We start from the raw sequence: 23589 nt of genomic DNA on the forward strand, positions 1-23589 counted from the left end.
GCAGCATCAGTCACAACAGCTAAAACAGGGAAGCAGCCCATGTGTCCATGGATGGGTGAAGGATGAACAAAATGTGGTCCATCCATACAAGGGAGTATGACTCTGCCTTAGAAAGGAAGGAAATTCTGACACCTGCTACGACATGGATGGACCCTGAGGACATGATGCTCAGTAAGATAAGCCTGTCACAAAAAGGCAAATAACTGTACGAGTCCACGTATCTGAGGTACTTCAAGTAGTCAAATCACAGAGACAGAAATTACAATGAGGGTGCCAGGGGCTCAGGGCGAGTTATTAATAGGTATAGAGTTTCAAATTTACAAGAGTATGGGGATGAATGGTGGTGATGGCTGCACAACAATGTGAATGCATTAAAAACCACTGAAGTGTACACTTAAAAATGGTTAAGATGGTAAATTTTTTGTTATATGTATTTTAACTCAATATAAAAAAAGGGGGGAAAGAATGAAAGAGCTATAAAGCCAAAAAAAGATACAGAGGGACCTTAACTACATGTTGCTACATGAAAGCCAGTCCAAAAAAGCTACAGACTCTAGGCCACAGTGTCCATACATTCCAATTAGGTTACATTCAAAACAGGGCAAAACTATAGAAAGAGTAAAAGGATGAGGGGTTGCCAGAGACGGGTAGGGAAGGGGTGAATGGGCAGAGCGCAGGGATTTTTAGGGCAATCCAACTATTCTGTGTGACCCAGCACCGTAATCGTGGAGACCTAACACTATGCATTTGTCCAAGTGTGAGGACCAGACAGTGCATCTTAACCCAGGGATCTAGTTAGTAACGATGGATCAATTCTGGCTCACAGCTGGTAATGAAGGAACCACACACACGGGTGGTAAGGCAAGATGATTATAACAGGAAAATGTGGGAGGGGGATTCTCTGCACTATCTGCTGAATTTTTCTGGAAATCTAAAACTTTCCCAAATAACAATCTATTAATTAAAAAGCAATAGGGGGGCGGCCGAGGGGTGCGTTGGTTAAGAGCTGGCTTGGGAAGCCAGCTCTGAGCAGCAGGGCCCTGGTTCGCATCCCACATGAGGGCCAGTGACACTGCCCTCTACAGCTAAGATGCTGAACAACAGCTTGACCTGGAGCTGGGCTGCTGTGAGTTGCCGGCAACGGTGTAGGCTGCAGCCCCTGCTGCAGTGGGCTGCCATAAGCTACCGTGGTGGCAGGCAGCCAGCGTGAGCTGCCAGCAGCCAGTGTGAGCTGCCAAGAGCCACCGTGAGCAGCCGTCCAGAGGCTGGCAACCGATCTGCCTCACCCGGGAAGAGCGCAATGACAATACCAACATGGGCCAGTGAAGCGACGTCCTCCACAACTAGACTGAAGAACAAAAGGACAGCAACTTGTCTGTTCCCCTTCCCCCAATTCCCCAGCGCTGTTCCCCTCCTCCAAGTCCCCAATAAAAAAAATCTTAAATAATAAAAAAAAAGCAATAGGAAGAAGAGAATAAGTAGACATATAGATGAAACAAGAATATCAAATATTGATAAATGTTGAAGCTGGGGGAGAGGTACGGGAGGTTAGTATTCTTTTCTGTGTAATTTGTATATGCTCAAGACTTTCCACCATAAAGTTTTTAAAACTCCAGATAAATTCAGAATTATAAGTGTAACGAATAAAACAACAAGAAATCAACAGGGTGTTTTTGAAGCAAGTATTCAGTTACTGACAAGAGGGACTGGTGGATTCACACTTAATGGAGAACATGGCGAGGCAGGGGGGAGTGACAAAGAAATGCAGATGAGGAAGTATGTTCACCCTCACTGGTCCACAGACATGCCAACATGTACCCTGATGGCAGTCCCACACCTGGAGTTACAGTGGACTCAGGGACAGGGCACCATGTCTCGTGAGAATGACAATCCACACCGGCTTTCCAGGTGGCAACGGGGACCGAGCTCCAAACCCCAGAACCCAGCTGCCCAGCGCTCTGTTCCAGGGAATGTGTCTAAACATAAAGGGATTGGCTAAAGATAATGGACTAAATCAACATTTGTGCGGCCCCTTTGACATAAACTCTACAAAATGATCACAGCAGCCTGGGAACATCAAGAAAGCAGGCACTTTGAGGAAGACATCAGAGAGAGACAGCAGGCGGTGTCACGCTGGGCAGGCCTGGGACACCAAGCCAGGCACTCTGTCTCCCTCTCACTCGCCCCCCTGCCGCTGGCCTAGCCTCCTGTGTCCTTCCCCTCCACTCCCAGCCAATGACCAGCCTCACACCCCAGGACACAGCAGAGGCACAGACAGGCCATTTGCACCCGGGCAGCATGTGTCCCCTTGCTCTCTGGCCTCCCCAGGCCACGCGGCGCAGCCCAGCTCACCCCTTCCTCAGCTCTCCCTCCGGGCTGCAGCAGACACTTGCTGGCTGGTCTCCACCTTACAGGTAAAAACGTCCCTTGGAGCCATGGTCCCTTGGAGCTACTGTCTGCTTCTCCAGTTCTTCCGCTGCCCACCCCGCTCCCCCAACCCCCAGCTCCATTCCCACTACTCCAAGGAGACTGCAGTCCCCAGTGACCCCATCTTTTCTCCACTCTGATCCGAAGTGGATCCAACCCAGCCAAGCAGCCTGCCCACCTGGAACAGCCTTACCCCGTGGCCCCACGCTCCCCACTTCCCCGTCTCCTCTCCTGGATCCTTTGGGCTGCACCTCTCCAAACATGGCTGCTCCTGGGCTGGGCCCAGCCCCTTCTCCAGCCAGTCTCTCCAGGTCACCTCACTCAGTTCCACGGCTCGAAACAGCTGTAACCTCACCCAACACTGCAGGCACAACTTCCAGAGATCGGGGCCAGGCCCCTGGCGTCAACACCTAAGGAGTATCTCAAACTCAATTCTCAACATTATACTGCCCTGTAAGTTCCAAAAAAAATCATTAACTATTTCCCAAAAGGGGGAGGAGGGAAATCTGGATACAATAAATAGTGGTGAATAAAGTCACCAATAAATGTATGCTGACAATTAATATGGTTGCTTGGAGGGGAAAATAAGAGTGTGGAACTAAGATCCCAGAGGGTCTCGACCTGGGAGTGGAAAGTGAAGAGTGGGAAGGCAGAGCACAGGAAGTCTCAACTTGCAGCATTTACGGACAGACAGGCGTCAAAGGTGGTTTTAAAGCTGAAGACATCCACTAGAATAGGAAGAGAAAAAGAAAGCCTTTTAAATTAAAAATGACATAAAATGGCAGGCCCAAATTCCAGCTTATCAATAGTCACAATTTTAAATGGATTAAATTACTCTATAGATGAAGGCTCTCAGACTAAGTTAAAATATAACTATGAAATAAAGGGATATAAAAAGGTTGAAAATAAGGAGATAGAGAACTAAGACTGTAAATGGGACCAAACCACGCTAACTGGCAGGGACACTTAACGCCTCTAACAACAGGGTCTTGAAACATAAACCAAAACTGGGCCAACGGGAAGAAAGGGCATGAGAAAAACAAGGCATGACGTGGATGGAGGAGTTGGGAAAGGGACCTGTTGACTAACGCATGCGAAGCAGCCAGATCCAGCCCAGCCCGACAATGTAACCAACTCCAAGAGAGGATACATTCTTCTCAAACCACAATGAAGCCCCCACAAAAACAAACTGGTTAAGACACAGTGAAATCTCAAAAGATTCCCAAAAGCACGTCTCTTTAAGTGACCACATTACAGAACCTTAAAGCAATACATTTAAAGGTAGTTATAAGTAAATTAGCCCCCTCCCCCAATCTATCCACCTGAAAAACAGTCAACACCAGTCTAATTTGGGGGAAAGAGGGCAGCAGGACTGAATAAGAAACTAGAAAAGGAGAGCAGTGTGTAGCAAATCCATGGTGTGGGGCCAGAGGGACTGGAGGCTGAGCCCCAACTGCAGGTATCAGGAAATATAAATGTACACGAATGAGCTAAGCACTTCCCGCCAGGGCCAGAACCACCACAAAATGAAACTGAAGAAAGTAGAAAGAAGTGAGGATTAATGAAGCAGAAACAACAGTGCAGACTTGCTCAATGGAGTGAAGAGGTGGTTGTCGGGAAAGACCTGTAACAGTGACAACTTTAGGACTCTGCCCAGGAGGCACAGACAAAAGCTACCAAAAAGTAACATCAGGAATGAGCGCCTACAAACAGGTCTAAAAGGACAGGAGAATACAGTGTGTAACTCCCACCAGTACATCAGTGGTCCTCCCCCAGGAAATGCACAGAATGGGTTTTGTTTTTTGCTTTTGCCAGTGGTTGCTGTCCTAGGGGTCCAGGAAGTCCTGAATAGCCTGTCACACAAGAACCTTTCGTCACCTGAAGTGTTAAATACATCTCCAAAAAGACAAACACTGATCCAGATTAAATGAACAATGTGGCAGGAAAGAGTTTTCCATGTATCTGTAACAGGTAAAAGATCCTAACCTCAATAGGTAAAGAATATCTAAAAACTAATTTCTACAAGTACTAAACAGTAAAACTGGGGGGAAAGCAAAACATAGCCAATAAACATACACAAAATATATCCAACCTATCTGTAGAGGCACAAGATAAGTATGGAAAAGCATAAAAAATAGTCTCAAAGACTCCACGCCAAATTTTAACAGCAACAGGAATCAAGTTGGGAGGCAGGTGAGAAGGGAATTTTCACTTCTTAGCCTATGCATGTCTGTAGTGCTTTCATTTTTATGTATGAGAACATATTCTGCTTGAAGAGATGTTTAAAATCTTAATGATGAACATTCAGAATGATTTTAACTTCAAGGACATTCATTACACCACCAGTGGAAAGAACCTCCCCATGATTTTAAGTCTCCCATCATTTTCTGATAGTTTACTACATCTACTTTATCTTACACTTAGATCCTAACCCATCTGGAATTTACATTTGTGGGAGTTCCGCCCGGAAGCTGGCTTTCCCCGCCCCAGTGGAAAACCAGCGCTGGGCACTGCTGAGCAGTCCTGGCTTTCCCAGCCCAGTGACCCACCCCAGGGCTGCAGAACGCCACCTGCCCTGCGGCGTGGGCTCCCTCTATGAGGCACAGCTGCGACCTGAGGCCGGTGGTGCTGAGCCCTCCTAAGGGACAGACGGTGAGCTGAGGCTCGGGTACTGACCGCGGCCGAGGGGCGGCAGGCTGCTCGGGCGGGATGCGCCGGCTTTCTGCAGCTCGTCCAGCTTCTCCTGCAGCTTGCGCACCTGGCTGTCGGAGCGGCTGACCCTCTGGCGCAAGCTCTTCAGCTCGCCGTTCTTCTTCTCCACCTGCTCGCGCAGGCAGCACACCTGGCTCTTGCTCTGCCGCGAGGAGAAGCAGTAGGAGTGCAGCGAGTCGATGAGTCTGCAGGCCCCCGATGCCGACAGGATGACCTCATTGATGGACATGGGGCTGGCATCGCTGTGCTCGCTCTGCACGGCTTCCGCGGCTGGTTTCGGGGTGACGTCCGTTGGAGGGGCAGAGGGGCTCTGGGAGGGCTTCTGAGGCGTCGCAGTCAGTGAGGAACTCGGGGGGCTTTGTGCCAGGCCCTTCTCGGGCCCCAGGCTGGTCCCGCTACAGCCGGGCTCCATGTCTCTCTTCAGCCTCTTCCGGTCGACAGGCTCACGGGGGACAGATGGCCTCTCTCGAGTGTGCCTGGAGGAGAAACTGTAAGAATGAAGCGAGCCAATAAATTTGCAGGCCCCAGACCCTACAGGTGTAAAGTCATCCTTGGAAATGCCACTCTTATCCAACAGGCCCCCATCGGGGGAGGTGACGCTGTCATCGCCAACATCGCCAGCAGGCGCATTTGCTGCTGCCCGGCTGCCTGATGCTGTGGTGGCCGGAGCGTCACCTGGAAGTCCCTCCGGAGACTGCCGTGCCCGCTCCTGACGGGCCGTCCGCCTGGCCTTGTGTGACTCTGGCTTGGCCATCGGGTTCTCAGTAGAGGACGACGAACCTGCAGCACCTTTCCCGTCTGCTTCACTCGTATGTCCCCTCAGGCCCCCAGAGGCCTTTCTGGGGTCCTTTCTCCGGGTCCGGCCATGGCCTGCAGCCCCCCTCTTCTTCTCAGTCAGGTGGAAGATGGAGGGCACGGCCGTGGGCTTGAGCAGGCGGTGCTGATCCTCCAGCCTTTTGGAGAAGCTGTCTTTGGTGAAATGTTCACTGCAGAGGAAAGAATACTTAGTGGGGGTCCAGTTATCCCTCTGAACAGCCTTTAACCACTGGAGGAGACGTTTTGAGTCCTTTAGGGGGAACCTGCAGGACAAATGACAAAGGAATTAGAAGAAAATAATTGCATATCTTCCCCTAAACTTATCAACTATAAAAGAAAAACAAAGTGTTTTTGCAAACACCCAAACCTGTATTGACTTTGCCCACTTAAAAATGTAGTCAAGGGCAGCCGGTTAGCTCACTTGGTTAGAGCGCAGGCTCATAACACCAAGGTTGCTGGTTCGATCCCCACATGGGCCACTGAGCTGCACCCTCCACAACTAGATTGAAACAACTACTTGATTTGAAGCTCCTGGGTCCTGGAAAAACACACCGTTCCCCAATTTAAAAAAAAATGTAGTCAAGATTTAAGGAACACCTTCTGCTTCCAAGTTCCTCCTGGGATAGAAAGATGAACGGGCCATTGTCGACTTACAGTCACGGGGCCCACAGGAATGAAGGGAGACAGCTCCTCCCAAGCTGCCACACTGCAATGAGTAGGGACACAGAATGTGCAGAGGCGGCACGGGGCGAAGCACAGGACGGCTTCAGGACACCCCAGAAATAGTTTCTAGAAGCTCACAGCTGACCACCCTCCCAGTGTGCCTGGGATGCAGGACGTTGGGTGCTAAAAGTGGGATGGTTGGTCGGTCCCCCTATTTAGAAGCCAGACCAGGTATTGGCCAGCAAAGATGGCAGCCAGAAGAGCACCCCAGATGCCCAGCGGGGTGCCCGGCGCCAAGAGGCCTGACGAAAGGTGCAGCTCTGTGTCCTCCTCTACTTCCGCTCCCAGCCCTTGGAAGACACTAAGTAAGACACCTAATCATTTCTTCTCATCAAGGCAAGACCTATACGTAGAAAACTGACCAAACGGTACGCGTGGGGGCCATCTGCTCCACTGGTCATCTAACCCACCTGTGGATGAGGACAGGGTGGACGCTTGCTCCTCAGGAAGTTCTACAAGACATGGCCTTCTAAACTTCCTCAATATTTTGTGCACCCATTTCCCGCAGACCCCCAGTTCCCACGTCCTTTGCCCCCACACCACCTTAGACCACGATGGATGCCAAGAGCAGTCTTCTCTGCAGTGCTTTGCCTCCATATCGAAAACAGCAACAAAACTTTTGGGGCCCAAAGGCTCTGAAGGAAACTGAGTAAAGCACGGCGGCTGCTCTGAACTAATGTAGTGTTACTAGTTCTTTTATAGACTGCAACGACGTGAGACTTAGCACACACCACTGCAAACTTTCAATAAGATAATAAATAGCAAGTGTCACTCAGGTCTTTAGAAATTGAATCCTAACACCCGCAACACAAAACAGAAACATCCCTTCAGTTTAGCGTTCCAGTGCCTCCTGCGCCTGAGTCACTCCGGCCCGGCCGCGGAGACGGCAAGCCCCTGGTCCCGCGCGGGCGCCCACGCAGAGGCGAAGGGAGCCCCCCAGCCTCGGCGGGGCAAGCCTGTCCGTGAAGCGGCGCCCTGCCCCACGCAGGCGGGAGGCTGCCGGAGTCTCTCCTGGGACTCACCTCACACCGGGGCACGGCCGCCTCTCTTCCCTCGGGACTGCGAGGACCCTTCCAGCAACACCGCCCTGGGAGCGCGTGTCAACCCACGAGGCGCAAGACCCACTCGCTCCGCCACCTTGCTGGTGGCAGAATCACGGCAGCCTTCCCCGCAAGAGGAGAAAGTCGCACCTAACGCCGGAGGACCGCTGACCTGGGGAAGAGCTTCCCAGACACACGGGTCTGGAAACCGGCTGCGCCAGCCGAATCAATGGAGCCCGGGGAGGCCGCTGGGTGGGGGGAGAGGGCAGCGCAGGCCGTGAGGTGGGCGCCGGCGGCCGCGGGGTGGCCTCCGAGTGGGCGTGCGGTGGGCGCCCGGTAGCTGCAGGGTAGCCACCCGGGGCGCCGGGGGCCGTCGGGTGGCCGCCGCTGGCCGCGGTGGCCGAGGCGTCCGGCCCAGAGACGGCGGCCCGGGCCAAGGTCACACAGCGCCCTGCGCTGACTCACTCGCGGGACCGGCCCCGAGGCCCGGCGCGGAAAGCGCCCCCTCGGGCCGGGCCGCGCCGCCTCAGTTTCCCCGGCGCCGGGCCGGGCGGGGGCGTGGCCGGCGGGCCGTGCGGGCGGCCGGCCGGGGCCCAGTTACCTGTGGAAGGAGACGGCGCGCTTCTCCCCTTTGCCCTGTCGGTTGGAGCAGTTCGCGGCCGCGCAGCAGATCACCATCTCGGGCCTTGGACGCCGCGCCGCCGCCAGGCTCCGGCCCTCACCTCGCCGCGCCGAGCCCGGAGCGGGACCGCCCCGAGGGGAGGCGCACAGAGACACGGCTGCGGGACGTGGGAGCCGGCCCCCGCGGCGCCGTACGACAAGATGGCGGCGCCCACTTCCCGGCCGCCGGCCGTCGACCCTCTGTTCGCCCGAGATCTCAGGCACCCGGCGGGGCGCTGCCCGCGGCTCGCGGCGTCGGGGGTGGGCGGGGGCGCCCGGGCCGGCCTCTCTACGGCGACACTCCGCGCTGGGCCCGTCCGTACGGCAAGATGGCCGCGCCTGCGAGCCCGGGCGCACGGCCGGCGAACGCGCTCGCCCCAAGGCCTCGCTGCCCTCCGGCTCCTGCTTCCGCCGCCCCGACGGGTCATCGTTGGAGTCCTCGGAGAGAGCGCCGAAGGCCGTCGCGTAGCTTAGCGCGCGGGCTAAGACCTTCGTGCTGGGACCCGCCGTACGCCAAGATGGCGGCAGGCGCACTTCCGCGCGCACTTCCGGCCCCGCCCGCGCTCCGGATTGGCCCCAGCGGCGGCCCGTCGCGTCGCGTTGCGGACCCGTCGGAGCGACGCGGCGCTCAGTCGGCGGCCGGAGAGGGAAGATGGACGCAGGTAAGGCCCTGCCCGGGTGCTGGGGACCTGCGATGGCGCTTGTCTAGCCCCTAGGCCTCTGGGGACTCGCCCAGCGCTGCCCGGGAACCGGGTGGGCGGAGCGCGGCCCCGGGCGGAGCGGGCGGGGGTGGTGTCCGTGGGGAGGCCAGCGCGGATCTGACGGTCGGGTACTTGCGTGTCTCGGCGCTTTCCCGGTCCGCCCGCAGCGCCCGGGTGACCGGCTGGGCAGACGCAAGGCCGGCTCCAACGAGAAGGGGCAGCGCGGCGCCCGGGACGGGAGGGTGGGGCGCCGGGCGCCGCTCGGGACTCGGACGGAGCTGGTTCTGGAAACGGCGGTCGTAGAAAGCTATCGCCTCCCCCGCACTAGGAGTTAAGTGGAACCTGTTTAACTTTTGTAAAGTTGTGTTGGTGGGCTGGCGGCGAGAAACAGACTGAACGCTCCCAGCACAGGCATTTCGGTAATCAGTGGGTCACCCGAGCTTTTTCTGTAATTGAAAAGAGAAACTGAAGCCGTCTCATCATATCTAAACTTCTTGGAGTACTAACACAAATTGGGGGTTGAGGGTGTATGTACACTCGTACATGTGAACACATGTATGTGGTGTTTCCACCTACCTCCTCATGCTCCTGCTTGTCAATTTTTGCTGGTAAGATATTTTGGGTCACTGTCCAATAGCCTTGAAAGCATTTTTACACGGGCTCTCTTTTTCATCCCACAGCAGTTTTAATTCTTTCATTCCTTGTAGGCTTGTAGGGAGTGATTTGCCTCCATCTATAAAGGAAAGTTTTCATCTGGCTTAATCCCACCTGTCATACTGGATGGCAGTGTCTTTGCTTCGTTTTCTTTTCCTGGCCGCTGCAACATGAACTTAATGAAATCTTAGATTGGAAACTGTAGAGTAGACATGAATTGCCAATATTTCAGTGATTTGGGGCATTTTGTCACTTAAATGTTAAGTGGCTGGAGGAAACAGTAGCCCTGACTCCCAAAGGAGCATGTTAACCACATGTATTTTTTGTGAATGAAGTTCGTTTTAAAAGGAAAAAAGTATCAGACATGAATTGTTTGCTGGGGCATGGGGTGGGGAAGGAATAGAATTATCTACTTATCCACTTTCTTTTACGTTATTACTGCATGTATACCTAAGGTCGTTCATATGAGAGATTTGCTTAAGGTGGAAAACAGTTTAATGTCAGTCATACTACCTTAAATGTGAAAATCATCATGTTAAAGTTAGGAGTGGCCACATGATGACACCCTACTGGGACACTGAAGGCGGCTTCAAAGTAGAAAAGGTGTTTGCACTTGAAGGTCTCTGTTGATGCTGATAAAAATGTATATGATGTTTGTAGGGTGTGGTGGGGAGTTTTCTTTGGTGTGATGCTTACATGCCTTTAGGGATGATTTATGGTCCCATCTTCCTTGATCCTTACAGGTTCTGCCTTCCTGGTTGTTTTTATAGTCATCCACTCGGTAAACCCCATTTATCATTGAGCACAAGGTTTGTGTTAGGCATTGTTTTAGACGCTGGGGCTAGAGAAATGAACAAAATACACGAAAACTGTGCTTTGGTTGACATTCTAGACATGACACCAATGGCGGGGGTCACATGCAAGAGTGATGGAGGCCATGCGGGCAAGGGTTGGAGTTGTAGCCAGGATGGCCAGGAAAGGGCTCACTGCAGACATAAGTTTGACCAAGACCCAGAAGCAGTGAAGGCGACTGCTGTCCTCCGGGAGCAGCAAGCAGGCCAGTGTGGCCGGGGTGCAGCAGGTGGGGGTGAGAGAAGCCAGAGCTAAAGGCAGAGGGGCGACCTGGACTCAGTCATGGGGCCTGGTGGGTCATTGTGAGGACTTGAGCATCTGTTCTGAATGCGATGTGACCCTTCGGAAGGTTTTGAGAGGAGGGATAACGTGACTGGATGTGTGTTTAGCAGGCTTGCTCCGGCTGCTCTGGTGAGAAGGTACCGTAAAGGGGCAGGCTCAGAAGCCAGGAGACCAGTTAGGAGCTGTTGCAGTGAGCCAGGCGAGAGGCCTGGGAGAGGTCGCTGGGGAGAGGAGCTTGAATTCTGGGTGTGTTTGAAGGTTGAGACAATAGGGCTGTGTACAGGTTGGAAGTGGGGAGCAGTGGGGATGGAGAGGAACAAGTTGAAGATGGTGCTGAGGTTTATGATCTGAGCTAGAAACTAGATGGGGAAGACAGGGATATCCTGCTTGGGGGTGGGGAGGAGCCTTTGGGAGTTGGTTTTGTACACGTTGACTGTGAGGTGCCTGTCAGACAGTCACGTGATGTCCAGGGAGCCTTGGCTCCATGGGCCTGGAGCTGAGGGAGCAGACCTGGCCACTTTGGAGGAGGTCACTGAGGGTCTGAGTGGCGGAGGAAAGAGAAGGAACCAGGGAGGGGGTGCCCAGGGCTGCCAGCGTGTGGAGGTCCAGAAGGTGCCAGGCAGACCACAGGCTGGCTGTCTTCTCCAGTGAGCCTCCAGCGCTGTCCATCAAAGCACTCCCGGTTCAAGGCACTGGCAGGGGCCAGCACTCAAATGGCCACGCTGTCGTTCCTGGAAGACAGAGCCAGTGTCTTGTGCTCGCGTCGCCAGTGCTGCACGTTGTGTCTGGCACACTGTTGGTGACATGAATTAATCACTTACACATCCTGGGCTGTAAGAACTTCGGTTTGTAGAGTTTGTGTATAAACCCCAAATCCAGTCTGCTAGTGGAAGGTAGTGAGCGAGCAGGGCTGCTCACCGCAGGGCAGGGGCTGTGATGTGGCCGTTCTGTCAGTGTGTTCGCTAAAGCTGTGTTTTCTGCTTTTCTGATGTAGCTGAAGTTCCAGGTTCTGTCCCTGCCTCTTTCTTTCTCCCTCCCTCCCTTCCCTTTTTCATTCAGAACTGAATCACCAGCATCTTCATATAAAGTAGTAGGGGTTTTAAAAAACTACTTGCAAACTCATTATCTTAAACAAACCTTTAGATTTTATTTACAAAGTATATAATCTTTTAGGAAACATAAGTGTTTGGGGGAAAGGTCTTAGAAACATGATGCACTATGGTAAGCTTTAAAAGAAATGTAATGGTGAAGTTTTTTGTGGTTCTCCCTGGTTGAATTACAGTGTAATTGGTATTAAGTAGGAGAAGTTGGTCACATTTATTGAACACAATTCCCTGTTTTTCTGTCTGTCAGATTAATGATATTAAATCAAAACTTTATCTCTAACAGAATTACCAGGCTCTTATAGGGCTTTCCACTTCCGCTTCTGGGTGTATCACGGACATCCCAGGGAAGATGGGGAAATGAGGCATCTGGGACCCAGGTGGCCTAATGGGGAAAGTGCTTCTACAAGGGCCTCTTCCATAAGGCGGACAGCACCTCTCCATCTGCTTCTCCTGCGTGTCATCTTATTTCAAATTAAAATCATGACCAGGAGTCTGGAAACTAGCGTTCTTTCCGAGGTTTGAGTCCTTGTAACTCAGGAGGTATGTGAAATGCTTCACAAACGATATGACGTCGAGTGGAAAGAGGAGGACAATGTAATGCAAGCTGTGGATTGATATGAGGGAGCCCCTGGGAAGTGGGCGGAGGCTGCTGGTCCAGCTGAGAGCAGAGCCCAGAGAGGGGGCTTGGAGCGTGGGCCTCCGGTGTTGGGCAGCCCACGCAAAGGCTTGTGATTGCGAGCTTTCGTTCTAAAGGAGACAAGGATTAGCTTTCTACTGAAATGTTTTCTGAACTGGTGTCCCATTTTCTGTTGCAGAGAAGTGTTAGTACATATTTTGGCTAAATGGATATCGATGATAAAACAAAAGTGGTGTTTTGTTCGGAGGAAGGGGATTTAGTGTTGTCTTAGAAGTCACGAGACCTGAAATAACACAAAAAGAGAAAGGGGTGCTCAGAACCGTTGGTGGGTGCTGTGCATGTTGCTGGCGCCTTGCCCCCACCCGTGTTCTGTCCCCACCGGCACGATTCAGCAACTTTGCCCCATTCATGGGCGAGGAGACCAGAGCTTAGAGACATTAAGTCATGTGTCACAGCTAGCAACTGGGCTCTGTCTTCAAAAACAAATCTTTGTAGAATTAGAACTAGAACATTTCTCCTTCCTCCATGAGAAAGTAGGGCCCAGAAGGTCAGGGAGCTTGGCGGTCTGGTCCAGACGCCTCCATCGTGCCGAGGGAGCTGCGAGGGCCCGGCCTGCGGTGTTCCAGACGTCGGCTGTCCTGCAGAGCAGGTGGGACAGCGCAGAGCCCCGACGCCAGCCAAGGCACGGGCAGCTGCTTAGGGATGAGAAGTGCTTCACCTCCTTTTCTGGCCAAAGTTGCTGCAGGTCCGAGACCCTTCATGCTGGCATTTTAGGGTAAACGCTTACGGCATTTGGCCCACCTGTGCGGGGGCATGGATGCTGGCCTCAGCTCTCAGTGCAGTCCTGTCTCTTGTGAGGATAGGGTGTGAGCCTGATCCGTGGTAGTGAAGTAATTCGCGTGTCAGGTCGGCTTCCTGTTGATGTTTTACGAGGTGTTGCAGACTATGGACACTCTCTCCTCCTGCTGTCATCCATGTGTCCCCCACTTCAGGGAGTCCCAAAGGGCCCACCAGAGACCTGCTTACTGTCGCTCAGCACGGGTCTCGGCTTTTTCACGTTTATTAACTTGTTTCTTCCTCTCACAAGTCTTGAAGAAGATACAGCTGTTCCCATTTACGAGTGAGAAAACCAAAGCACATAGAGGTCCCTGACTTGTGGTGATCACATGACTGGTCAGGGCCGCTCAAGCGTCTGGCTCCGCAGCGTGGGGAATGTGGACGCTCCCTGCACGTTGTGTCCTCCAGGGCACAGAGAGGCTGCGAGGGCCCCCTCGAGAGGAAGCTACAGTGCAGTGGGAGGAGCGAACGCAGTGTGTGCGCCCACTTCTGGAGGCACATATGACGCGCACGCTCAGCTGTGGGAGCAGGAGGCCTGGGTGTTTCCAGAGACAGGAAGCGTGGTGACGTGAGGGCTGTGGGGGCCTCGTAAAGGCCCCGCAGATAATGCGCGCCGTCACTCTGTGGCTTCTGCTTGGTTGGTGCGAGCTGGGGTTGCTTCCTGGGGCTTCAGGTGTCTCCATCTCCTCCCTGGCTTTAGGCTCATGCAGCAAAGAATCAGGCCACACAACCCCTAATTTTCCCAGTAAGGAGTGGGTGATGTGTTCTGACTTAACAGAACACCTCTTACTACCTTCCCTCTGAAGTCGGCTTCATTGCCCATAAAGTTTGCTAATAAACATAGGAACTGTGCCTGCTTTGCGTTTTGCCACTTCAGTGATGGAAACCCCTCAGCTTCAGCGCTGCCCTGGGCATGGTCACCCTCCTCTCAGATGAGCCTGTCTTCCTTCCTTACCGACTGTCCTTGCTTGTCATTTTCTTAATACGGGAGGCCGGGTATCTGAGGAGTGCCTCAGTACGCCCTCCGCTAATGCAGACGCCCCCGTCTGTGTCGTGGTCCTTGCATGTGAGCCCCTGCTCGAAGCCCGGGGCCTCAGCCCGGCACCTGGGCACACAGCCTGCTCTGACCCTGTCAGCCTTCAGGTGAGAAGAAGCGGGTAGATCCGGGCCTGGGCCCCGATGCTCAAGGACTCCTTACATGGCGAACACGGGCCCTCTGTGGCTGCGGGAGCTGCTCTCCAGCCCTGAGACGGGATTAGCTGTGCACCCAGTTCAGCTTCTGGCTGTCGCAAAGCGCTCGCCTCAATGGCAGTGGCAGTGGCAGAGGCTGACCTCGAGCCCGTGTGTCGCCGGCCTCTATGAGCATCTCTGGGGAAGGGTTTTGTGACAGCACGGCCACGCTGCGAGGGCGTCCTGCGTTTTTCACAGTTCCTGGGTGGGGGAATTTCCACCCCGAGAGGCCAGGAACCTTGTGCGTGCCCAACCGCCAGGCACCAGGCAGCACTTGTCCTGCTCAGGAAGACACTCATGGAGCCCACAGGGCACCCCGGCAGGACCCCGAGTTTGTTAGGGTGTGGATGCACAGGAGCAAAATGCTGTGGGGCCGCCAGACCCTGCTGGGCTTGTGGAGGTGGCGGGGGAACCGAGCCTCTTGGAGTTGCAGGGTAAAGGTGAGACCACGGGTGCTGTGGCTTCACTTAGGGACCTGCCGTGGGGCTTCTGGAGGGTCCACTGCTGGGTGTGAGGCTGCATGCGACGCTGAGATATCTGTGTAGCCTGGGTTTTTAAAAAAATAAATAGCATATGTAATTTTTACCAAAAGGTAGAGCTATTGTCAAAAAACTTAGGCTAAGCGAGAAATGTGATAGCGTTGATTTCCAAAGATTTCTGTGAAGCTGCAGGTGAATGCCATGACCCTGCCCCATGGCCACTGCAGGCAGCAGACAGAGATGTGTTCAGGTTCTCTGAAGAGCAGCTGCAGGGATGGGGTTCCTGGAACCCTCTGTGTGCACCCCACCTCGTGGGCGGGCACCCTAGGGCTGGGGCTGATGTCCTCAGCCAGCGTCCTGTAGCCACAGTGGCCCCTGGGCCTGCAACACAATAGGATGAGGCTTGGGGCTCGGGGCTTGTTAGCTTAGGAAGCAGATCCCATGCCCCACACACAGCGGCCTCCTCAGGAAGTGGGGCACTACCCATGGACGCTGGTGGCTGTGCCCTTCTGGTAGCATCATCAAAGTGAAAGCGGGCTCTAGGCCTTGGTCTCCGGGCGTCTGGCACCGGGAGCCTCGGGGGACTTTTCTCTCCATTTCTGGAGCTCAGTGTCCCCCCCTCCCCCCCAGGAGTTAGCACCCTGCCCCTTACAGCTAACTGCTCCTCACCAAGAAATCTGGAGTGCACTAGGACCCCTGTTGTGTGGGGGCCTGGTGTTTCTTGCCCCTGAAGCAGTCCTCTGGGCACATGCTCCAAGGTGATGCCTGGCATTTGGGGACAGCTGTGCAAGCCCACTCGCCTCCTGTGAGCCTGCAGCCTCCCTTGTATCCAAGGATAAGGATGTGGTTTCATTTTATTCCTGCCCTTTAGATTGGAAACATTTGAAGTCTAAAACGAGTGCTGAAATCAGGTGGCTTTATTTTTTGTTTTTGTTTTGCTTTGTTTAATTTTTTTGCTTCGTCTCCTGTGGGCCTGGCCCCTGATTGATGTCTCACCCTCGGTTCTGCCAGCCAGCTTCTGACTCCAGCTTTGAATCTGAAAGGCTCAGGCGGTGGGGTGGCAGGGCCCCCCTCACATCCCCGTTTGCTCTGTCAGCGGCTCTGAGACACAGAATTCCTCATGGGTTTTTTTAAATACAGAAATGCAGTAAATGAGCTGTGATAATTGTTTTATAAAGTTATAAAAATTTGATCATTGTGTGCCTTTGGTTTTAATAGCTACTCTGACCTATGACACTCTCCGATTTGCTGAGTTTGAAGATTTCCCAGAGACCTCAGAGCCTGTTTGGATACTGGGTAGAAAATACAGCATTTTCACAGGTATTAGCCACATTGGAGCCCTCTGCACTCTTAGTGCTCAAGCTGCAAAGAGCGTGTTGTGATAATAATAGTTACCTGCTAACTCCCTGTGGCATACGACCTACGTACTTAAGGCTGTGTGTGTGCATGTTTTCTTCTCTTAATCATCCTCTAGAAAAGGACGAGATCTTATCCGATGTGGCGTCCAGACTTTGGTTTACATATAGGAAAAACTTCCCAGCCATCGGTAAGTACTCCGTTCGTTGCAACATGTGATGAAATGTATACGTTTTAGAGGGGGAAAACTTAGGTTTTTAAGTCGTTTGACTTGAATACGCCAAATACTTGTCACAGCCTCATTATGTAACCAGCTCCATCCCAGACCCAGAACCTCTGGCCGAGCTTTTCCCACAGGCCACCGTTTATTCCTGGGGCTGAAACTCAGAATAATGAGTCACCACCAGCTTTAAAATGTAGACGAGAACGGAACTGAAGCAGTGTGTCACCTTCGGGGCAGCGGGTTGCTTCAGGGGGTGTTGTTAGGCTATGCATTTGAATGTTGTCCTGGGGAATGGCTATAGGCCCAGGATGGCCCAAGTGTGGCCCTGTGCCCGCCATCTTCTCCAGCGAGGTCCACGCTTGGCTGTGGGGAGAGCTGAAGGGGGAGGGGGATGTCACGTGTTTTCATGGAACACTGAATTCTGTTCCATTACAACTGATTCTTCATCATTGTGCCCTGGAGGTGGGCACAGGGTGCGGACCAGCTCTCGGCCTGGCCTTTGCAGTTGGAGGATCCGAGCCCAGAGGTTCGGGGCCAGGAGCCTGCCGTCCTGGATGCCTGGTCTCTGTACGGTGCCTCCGAGATGTGGTTGCTTCTGTTCTCCAGAAGTGAGGTGGCATAAAGTCGCCGCAATGCTTGTCTTTCAGGGACACTGAAATGTAGGGAAATGAGACCAGTGACAACACATGCACATGTGCAGTGTGATCTGTCAGGCGCTCTGGAAATGCCCGTTCGTCCCACAAGTGCTGGTCGCACACCTGCTTGGCCCTGGGTGCAAGGGATGGGGTTGGCCACCTCCCCAAGGGGATAGCGCAGTCCTGCAGGTCAGGTGTCTGAACACACAGAGGAGGACAGGCCAGGGGGGTGCTTCCGCCCCAAGACAGGATGGGCCACAGAACCCTGGGGGGCTGTTTCTGCACCCACCATTGCCTTGAGAGGTGGGCTTTGTGCACCTGCATGCACGGGCGGGCTGCCCGAGGCCAGGAGGTGGCGCTGCGGCCCACGTGATCTGGCTCTGGGTCTGCTCGTCCACCTCCCGCTTGCTGGGGGGTCCTGCTGATGCTCGGGGAGGAGGGCATTTCTTGTCACATCAGGGCCTGTGTCACCATACACGCAGCACCACGTGCCCGTGAAGTGACGCGGTTGGCTGAGGGCATGTGAGCTTTAAGCGCTGAGCCACCTGAACCCTCCCCACACCCCGTACCCCTGCCTGCTTGGTGGCTGACAGTGGGCTCCTCACCCACTGACGACACCTCATGCTTTCCAGATGTTCCCATTTCCCTGTGACTGACCTGCTCACTCATTTTGCCCACTTTGAGGGGGTTCCTGGGACATTTCATTTCCCAGCAGCGCAGGCTTGGCTTGACCAGGTTCTAGGAAGCATGTGTCGCCAAAAGAGAGCTGACACCTCAGTGTGGAGTTGACCAAGCGCGTACAGTCATCCCCAGTTGGACCGCCTGACGGTCCGTCTGCTCTCTGTTCGCCACGACAGGGGGGACCGGCCCCACCTCGGACACTGGCTGGGGCTGCATGCTGCGCTGCGGACAGATGATCTTCGCCCAGGCCCTGCTGTGCCGGCACCTGGGCCGAGGTGAGTGGCGCTGGGACAATGGCTTCAGGAGGCACAGACGGCTGGGCAGGTGGCATGGATGGCTCGAGGAATGACCCACTGGTTCTCACTGATTTAAATGAGCGACTTGAAAGGGGGCTGACAGATGTCATCGGAAATGGCCTTTGAGCCCCTGCAGCCTCTGCTGTCCACGTGGATTTGTGTTGACGAGTCGGCGTGGTTAGAATCTGCGGAACTGGCTTTAACTTGAGCAGGGTTCAGAGCGGTGTGGGTCGTGTATGTCCTGAGAGTTTCACATCCGGTAACATTGAACTTCTGACTCTGTCCCAATAGATTGGAGGTGGTCACAGCAAAAGAGGCAGCCAGACAGCTACTTGAATGTCCTCAGCGCATTCATGGACAGGAAGGACAGCTACTACTCCATCCACCAGATAGGTGGGCGCTGTGGTGCGCTGGGCCCGGGCAGCGGACTGCGGGCAGCGAGTCGCAGGGTTCCCAAGAGCTTTGCTGTGCTGTGTGTGCCCCGCTGTCAGCACCGGGGCTACTGGGTCGGGGGGGGGGGCAGGCTAGCTCAGACCTGATGCCTCATGTGCCCGCGTAGGCTGTGTGGCCTGCTGACTATCACAGCATCTGCATATTGTTCTTGGTGATCACAGAGTCTGTCCCTCTCCACTCCCATCAGCGAGTCTGCTCCTTTGTTTTAATCAAGTCCAACTTTTGAGCATCATGTTCTCAGTTGTAGAAGGAAGTAAAAATGGAGCTCTGAACTCACCAATCTGAGTCATTTCACTTCCTTAATCCCATTCCAGTCTGGCAGTGAGAACAGACCTTGAGGCACGTTGGTCGCTGTTGGAGGAAGCGACCTGGTACCTGGCAGGGGCTTGTGCTGGAGGCAGGGCTGGGCCTGTCATCCAGGCTTCCTGTAAAGGGTTCCTGATGCCACGTGCCACCAGGAATGGCCTCTTCTCAGGAGGGAGGGGTGTCAGAGGGTCGGGCGTGTGTGTCACTAACCAGCTGTTTCCTGTAGCGCAAATGGGCGTTGGCGAAGGCAAGTCCATCGGCCAGTGGTACGGGCCCAACACAGTCGCCCAGGTCCTCAAGTATGTACCAAGCCCCGTCCTTCCCATTCTCTGGGGAACGTGTGTGTGTGGCCTGGGGTGGCAGACTCACTGAGGCTTGTTTCCAGAGGCCGTGAGGGTCCGTCCCGTACCCTGTTTTCAGGGCCTTCAGGAAGGCCCTCAGAGGTGACCAGCCACGGGATCTTGCGACTCGGTTTAGTTTTGGCAGAGGATGAACACCTTCATCCAGGTTGCGCCCGTTGGCTTAGGCCTTTGTTCTTTGTCAGTGGGCCCGCCCTGTGTGGTCTGATGGTCAGGAAGGTTGAGAGCGGTCCGAGCAACACCGGTTCAGGAGCAGGTGGCCCTCGGTGCAGGCAGGCTCCATGGGGCCCCGCCTCTGTTCTGACCCCTCCCCCTTCCTTGAACCCTGCCAGTCCAGCCACGTCCCCCTCTTCCTCCTGCTTCGTGTGTCTGCCGGCCTGCTCCCTGCCCCACAGGCACCCACACTTGGCCTCCCGAGGTTGCCCTTCCCTTCCTGCCCCAGCCTGCCCCCTTGTGGTGGGTGCCTGCCACCTCCACCCGGCTGCCCTTGTCGGGTCCCTCCGCACCCTCCGGGCACTTCCTTCTCGTACACATCCAACCTCCAACCTCCAGCCGGTCCCCAGGCCTGCCCGCTGTTCTCCGTGTCCAGCCCCTGCCACGCTTAACTTAGGGCCCTGGGCCCAGCTCTGCATGCCTTGGAAACGTGGTCCGCATGCATGGTGCATGCGCTCTGCCTGTCTTGTACCACTCACTCCCGCCTTTGTCCCCACTGCTGCCCTGAAGCAGCCCTGTCAAGGTCACCATCGGCCCTGTTGTCAAGTCCCAAGGTCGAGTTTCTGTCTGGACCAGCTCGCTGTCTGCTGTTTCTGGAAACTTGGGCCACAGAGCCATGCCCTCCAGTCCCCCTGTCTCCGGCCTTCCTGGCCTCCGTCACTGCCGCCTGTGACACCACAGGCGAGGCTCAGGCCTCTGGCTGCTTCTCTTTCCTCTGCCCATGCCCAGCTTCAGCTGCTATCTGCATGCACAGCTCCCCCAGACTCCAGGCTCTCGTCCAGGTGCCCACTCAGCCAGGCGCCTTGGATGTCCGAGGGTCCTGCCCACCTAACGCCCGGAACCCAGGCGGGCCCTTCCCCCGCGCAGCCTGCTTCTGCAGTGAGGGCAGCACCACACCCCCGGCCAGTGCGTCCTAACCGGCCAGTGTGCTCACCCCACTGTCCTCACACTGCTCCACGCCCATATCTTGCCTCCTTTCTGGTCTTCTCTCTGCCATCCTAGAGTCTGTCTTCAAACGGCAGCAGAGGTCATCTCCGTAAAGTCTGAGTCTGAGTCAGCCACCCGTCCCTCCGCTTAGCACTCCCAGGTGACTGCAGGCCCCCACAGCATGAGTCATCCAAACTGTCAGCTCACGGCGTGTCCTCCCCTTTCTGTTAGGAAACTTGCCGTCTTTGACACGTGGAGCGCCTTGGCCGTGCACATAGCGATGGACAACACGGTGGTGATGGAGGACATCAGTAAGTGACAAGAAAACGGGCCGGGGCTGGCGGGACTCGGGGGGCGGCTGCCGAGCACACGTCCCTGCTTGACCCGCAGCGGAGCCTCGCCTGGGGGGGTGTATTGTTTTTGGATACCCCTGTTGTTTGCGGAAAGTGAAAGAATTCACAAGACTTAGAAAAGTAGGGAAACAAGAAAAGGTTTACCGAAAGTCGGGCAGTGAGGGTGCCCGTGCCAGTGTCTAGAGAAGACGGGAGCGCCGGCAGAGTTGCTGTTGGGGGCAGAGTCTAGAGGAGACGGCTACAGTGGGTTTCTGCTCTGCTGCAGTTTTACATTTTTCTGTGCAGAATGCAGGGTGCTCATCAGCTTACAGGGGAGCTGCTGTTACAATTGGCCTCCTCTGGGAACTGTCGCATTCCCATTCGTGATGGATGCAGGGCAATTGTCAGCCCGCAGGGGGCTGCTTCTGGGAACCATTGTGTTCCCATCTATGATGGGTGTTTGTTAGTTTGCAGGGGTTGCCGTTGGCCTCCCCTGGGAACTGTTCTGTTCCCATCTGTGATGGATGTAAGGTGCTTGTCAGCTTACAGGTGCAGTGCTAGCCAGGGGATTCAGAGCCAAGTGGTTAATGTTTAAGCTCGTCCCTGCTAGCTCCCACGCTCGCTCCTGCTAACCCTTTACCTGTCTCCTCAGGGGGCTGTGAATGAGTTTTTCAGAGCAGACGGGGACCCCATGTTCTCTTACAGTGGGGACCAGGCTGAGGGGAAGGGCCTGCGTCCTCTCCAGAGCTGGGCAGTTTTGTGTTGTCATTGAGGCATGCCGGGTCTCACTGCATTTGTGCAGGTGACCCTGGGCATTGATGGCACCTCCAGGAAAGGCAGGAACAACTTGTCAGCTCGGCCATCTCCGCCGAGAAACATAGCTCTGTTCCTTTCTGGAAGGGGTCCCCAGAAACCTGGAGGAATGCAGGCACGCTGAAGCTTCAGTTCACAGAGGAGTGGGCCTCGGTTTGGCAGAGTGCCTCTTGAGAGGAAGTTTGGAGTTCGTGCTTTACATTCTGTAAGCTGACAAAGCTCTATTTTAATAATGCCTTGTTAATAACTTTTCTATTCAGCAGCACCTTTTTCCCAACGAATTCCCCAAAGCTGTCCCAACCCCAGTTTTATACAGATCCACATGTATAGGCTGTTGCTTTGATTCCAGTTTTACGTAAGAGGGCGCACTGCGGGTGACATGTTCTCAGTGCAGATCTGCAGGCCACCCAAGACGTTGAGAAGCAGGTCTTGCACACGCGACTGCAGGCATGGAGTGCGGCCACGTGTGTGTGTGGATGTGTGGATGGGGGGAGGTTGCAGGGGGCACCTCCCCACCAGTGACTGGGGGCTCCATTCCTTCTCTTCATGGTGGGGACACTGTCAACATAGGATCAGGGAGCTGGGGACGTGACTTCTGAATAAAAAGCAACACTGGTTCTGCAGCTCTGAATGGCCTGTTAGGGCCCCTGTCCGTTAACAGCTCTGTCCCCCAAGTGTTGATAAAGTTGGTTCCATAACAGAAGGGTGTATATGTCTTCCTTCTGCCTTTTCTGCACATTCTAGTTCCTGACATTTTTCTAAAACAGTGGAAACTTAGGAAATGTACAAAGGAGTGGGGGGAATCACTTGCTTTGCCACTCAGAAACCACTCACGTTGACATTTGCACATACTTCCAGTGTGTTTTTGTTTTTCTCTTGTCGGTGAAGGTGTTATAACCGATTGTTATCTGGCTGTATAATACCCCATGGCACCGTAATCTCTCTTTCCCCCCCAGTGTTGGGGAAACCACTTACCCCATCGCCCTTCACCCACCTTCCACCTCCAGGGCCAGCCCTGTCACTCATCCCACCACTGGCTTCAGACTAGAGGCTGCTTGCTCCGGTGCAGTGGCCAGAAGGGACAGGGGACAAGCCGTTTTCTAGAACCTCCATCCCTCCGGGGGGTGTGGCACTGGTGGGGCCTTGGAAGCCAGCTCCAGCCTCCGCCGGGGGTCTCAGTTGCTCAGAGCAGCAGTGCTGGAACTGTGTGATGAGATGTGAACCCGAGGCTTATCCAAGGATCTGTGAGTCTGGTTCTGGGAAGGCTCTGACCCTGTATCTTTAACAGGCTCCCAAGTGGGATGTGTGTGGCTGCCTGGCCATGGTCAGGGCCCAGTCTTACCGCATCGTCCTCCCTTCCCCCAAGTCAGAAGTGGGACGTGCGTGACACAGGGACAAGTGGAGGATGTCCGGCGCCTGAGTTTAGGACGAATAGCCTCAGAACATGACCAGCAAGGACACGGACCGAGAACAGTTTAGTGAGGTGCAGGGTAAGTGGAGGTGGTTCTCTGTGCTCCGTACTGATCGCTTTGGCTTCAAGAGCCCCGGAGAGAAGCACGCAGGCTTCAGTAAAGACTCGTCGGCTGCGTTTCTACTCACTGCTCAAAGCAGCCCAGGACTGCGGACCAGGAGGAAGTCTTAGATTCAGTAAAGCGAAGTCTTGGAAACTGGCTGGCCCAGCAGGGACTTCTGCTTCCTGGGAGAGAGCTGCTGGTGTCACATTCCACCAGAGCCCTCCCCAGTGCACGAGGTGGCTTACGACGTTCCTGTTCAGGTTTTACGGATAGCATGGTGCCAGGAGAGGGGAGGCCTTGCTCCTTGGGTGTCCCTGTCCACCCC

At 54.6% G+C, this 23589-nt stretch overlaps 2 protein-coding genes across 6 annotated transcripts in view; one reads left to right on the forward strand and one right to left on the reverse strand.

The window, feature by feature from the left end:
• The window catches only part of THAP4 (THAP domain containing 4), a 47472-nt gene extending 38629 nt beyond the window's left edge, over positions 1 to 8843 (reverse strand). Inside the window, exons 1-2 of one of the 2 annotated variants that reach the window (XM_019629718.1) lie at positions 8320 to 8843; positions 5104 to 6218 (exon numbers count right to left, since the gene is read on the reverse strand). In XM_019629718.1, coding sequence (XP_019485263.1) covers positions 5104 to 6218; positions 8320 to 8396 — 1192 coding nt within the window. In that variant the 5' untranslated portion in view covers positions 8397 to 8843. Of the gene's footprint in view, positions 1 to 5103; positions 6219 to 8319 lie in introns of those variants that run through there. The other variant, XM_019629728.1, reaches the window with a different exon arrangement.
• A 96-nt stretch (positions 8844 to 8939) lies between these two features.
• ATG4B (autophagy related 4B cysteine peptidase) overlaps positions 8940 to 23589 on the forward strand; it is a 23870-nt gene continuing 9220 nt past the window's right edge. For 2 of the 4 annotated variants that reach the window (XM_019629749.1, XM_019629760.1), the window contains exons 1-7: positions 8940 to 9040; positions 16375 to 16476; positions 16631 to 16702; positions 18228 to 18326; positions 18639 to 18740; positions 19333 to 19405; positions 20837 to 20916. In XM_019629749.1, the coding sequence (XP_019485294.1) occupies positions 9031 to 9040; positions 16375 to 16476; positions 16631 to 16702; positions 18228 to 18326; positions 18639 to 18740; positions 19333 to 19405; positions 20837 to 20916 (538 nt within the window). In that variant the 5' untranslated portion in view covers positions 8940 to 9030. Of the gene's footprint in view, positions 9041 to 9218; positions 9410 to 12046; positions 12514 to 16374; positions 16477 to 16630; positions 16703 to 18227; positions 18327 to 18638; positions 18741 to 19332; positions 19406 to 20836; positions 20917 to 23589 lie in introns of those variants that run through there. The other 2 variants (XM_019629778.1, XM_019629769.1) reach the window with 2 other exon arrangements.

This window comes from Hipposideros armiger, unplaced genomic scaffold, assembly GCF_001890085.2.
Source record: "Hipposideros armiger isolate ML-2016 unplaced genomic scaffold, ASM189008v1 scaffold_17, whole genome shotgun sequence".
Taxonomy (NCBI): domain Eukaryota; kingdom Metazoa; phylum Chordata; class Mammalia; order Chiroptera; family Hipposideridae; genus Hipposideros; species Hipposideros armiger.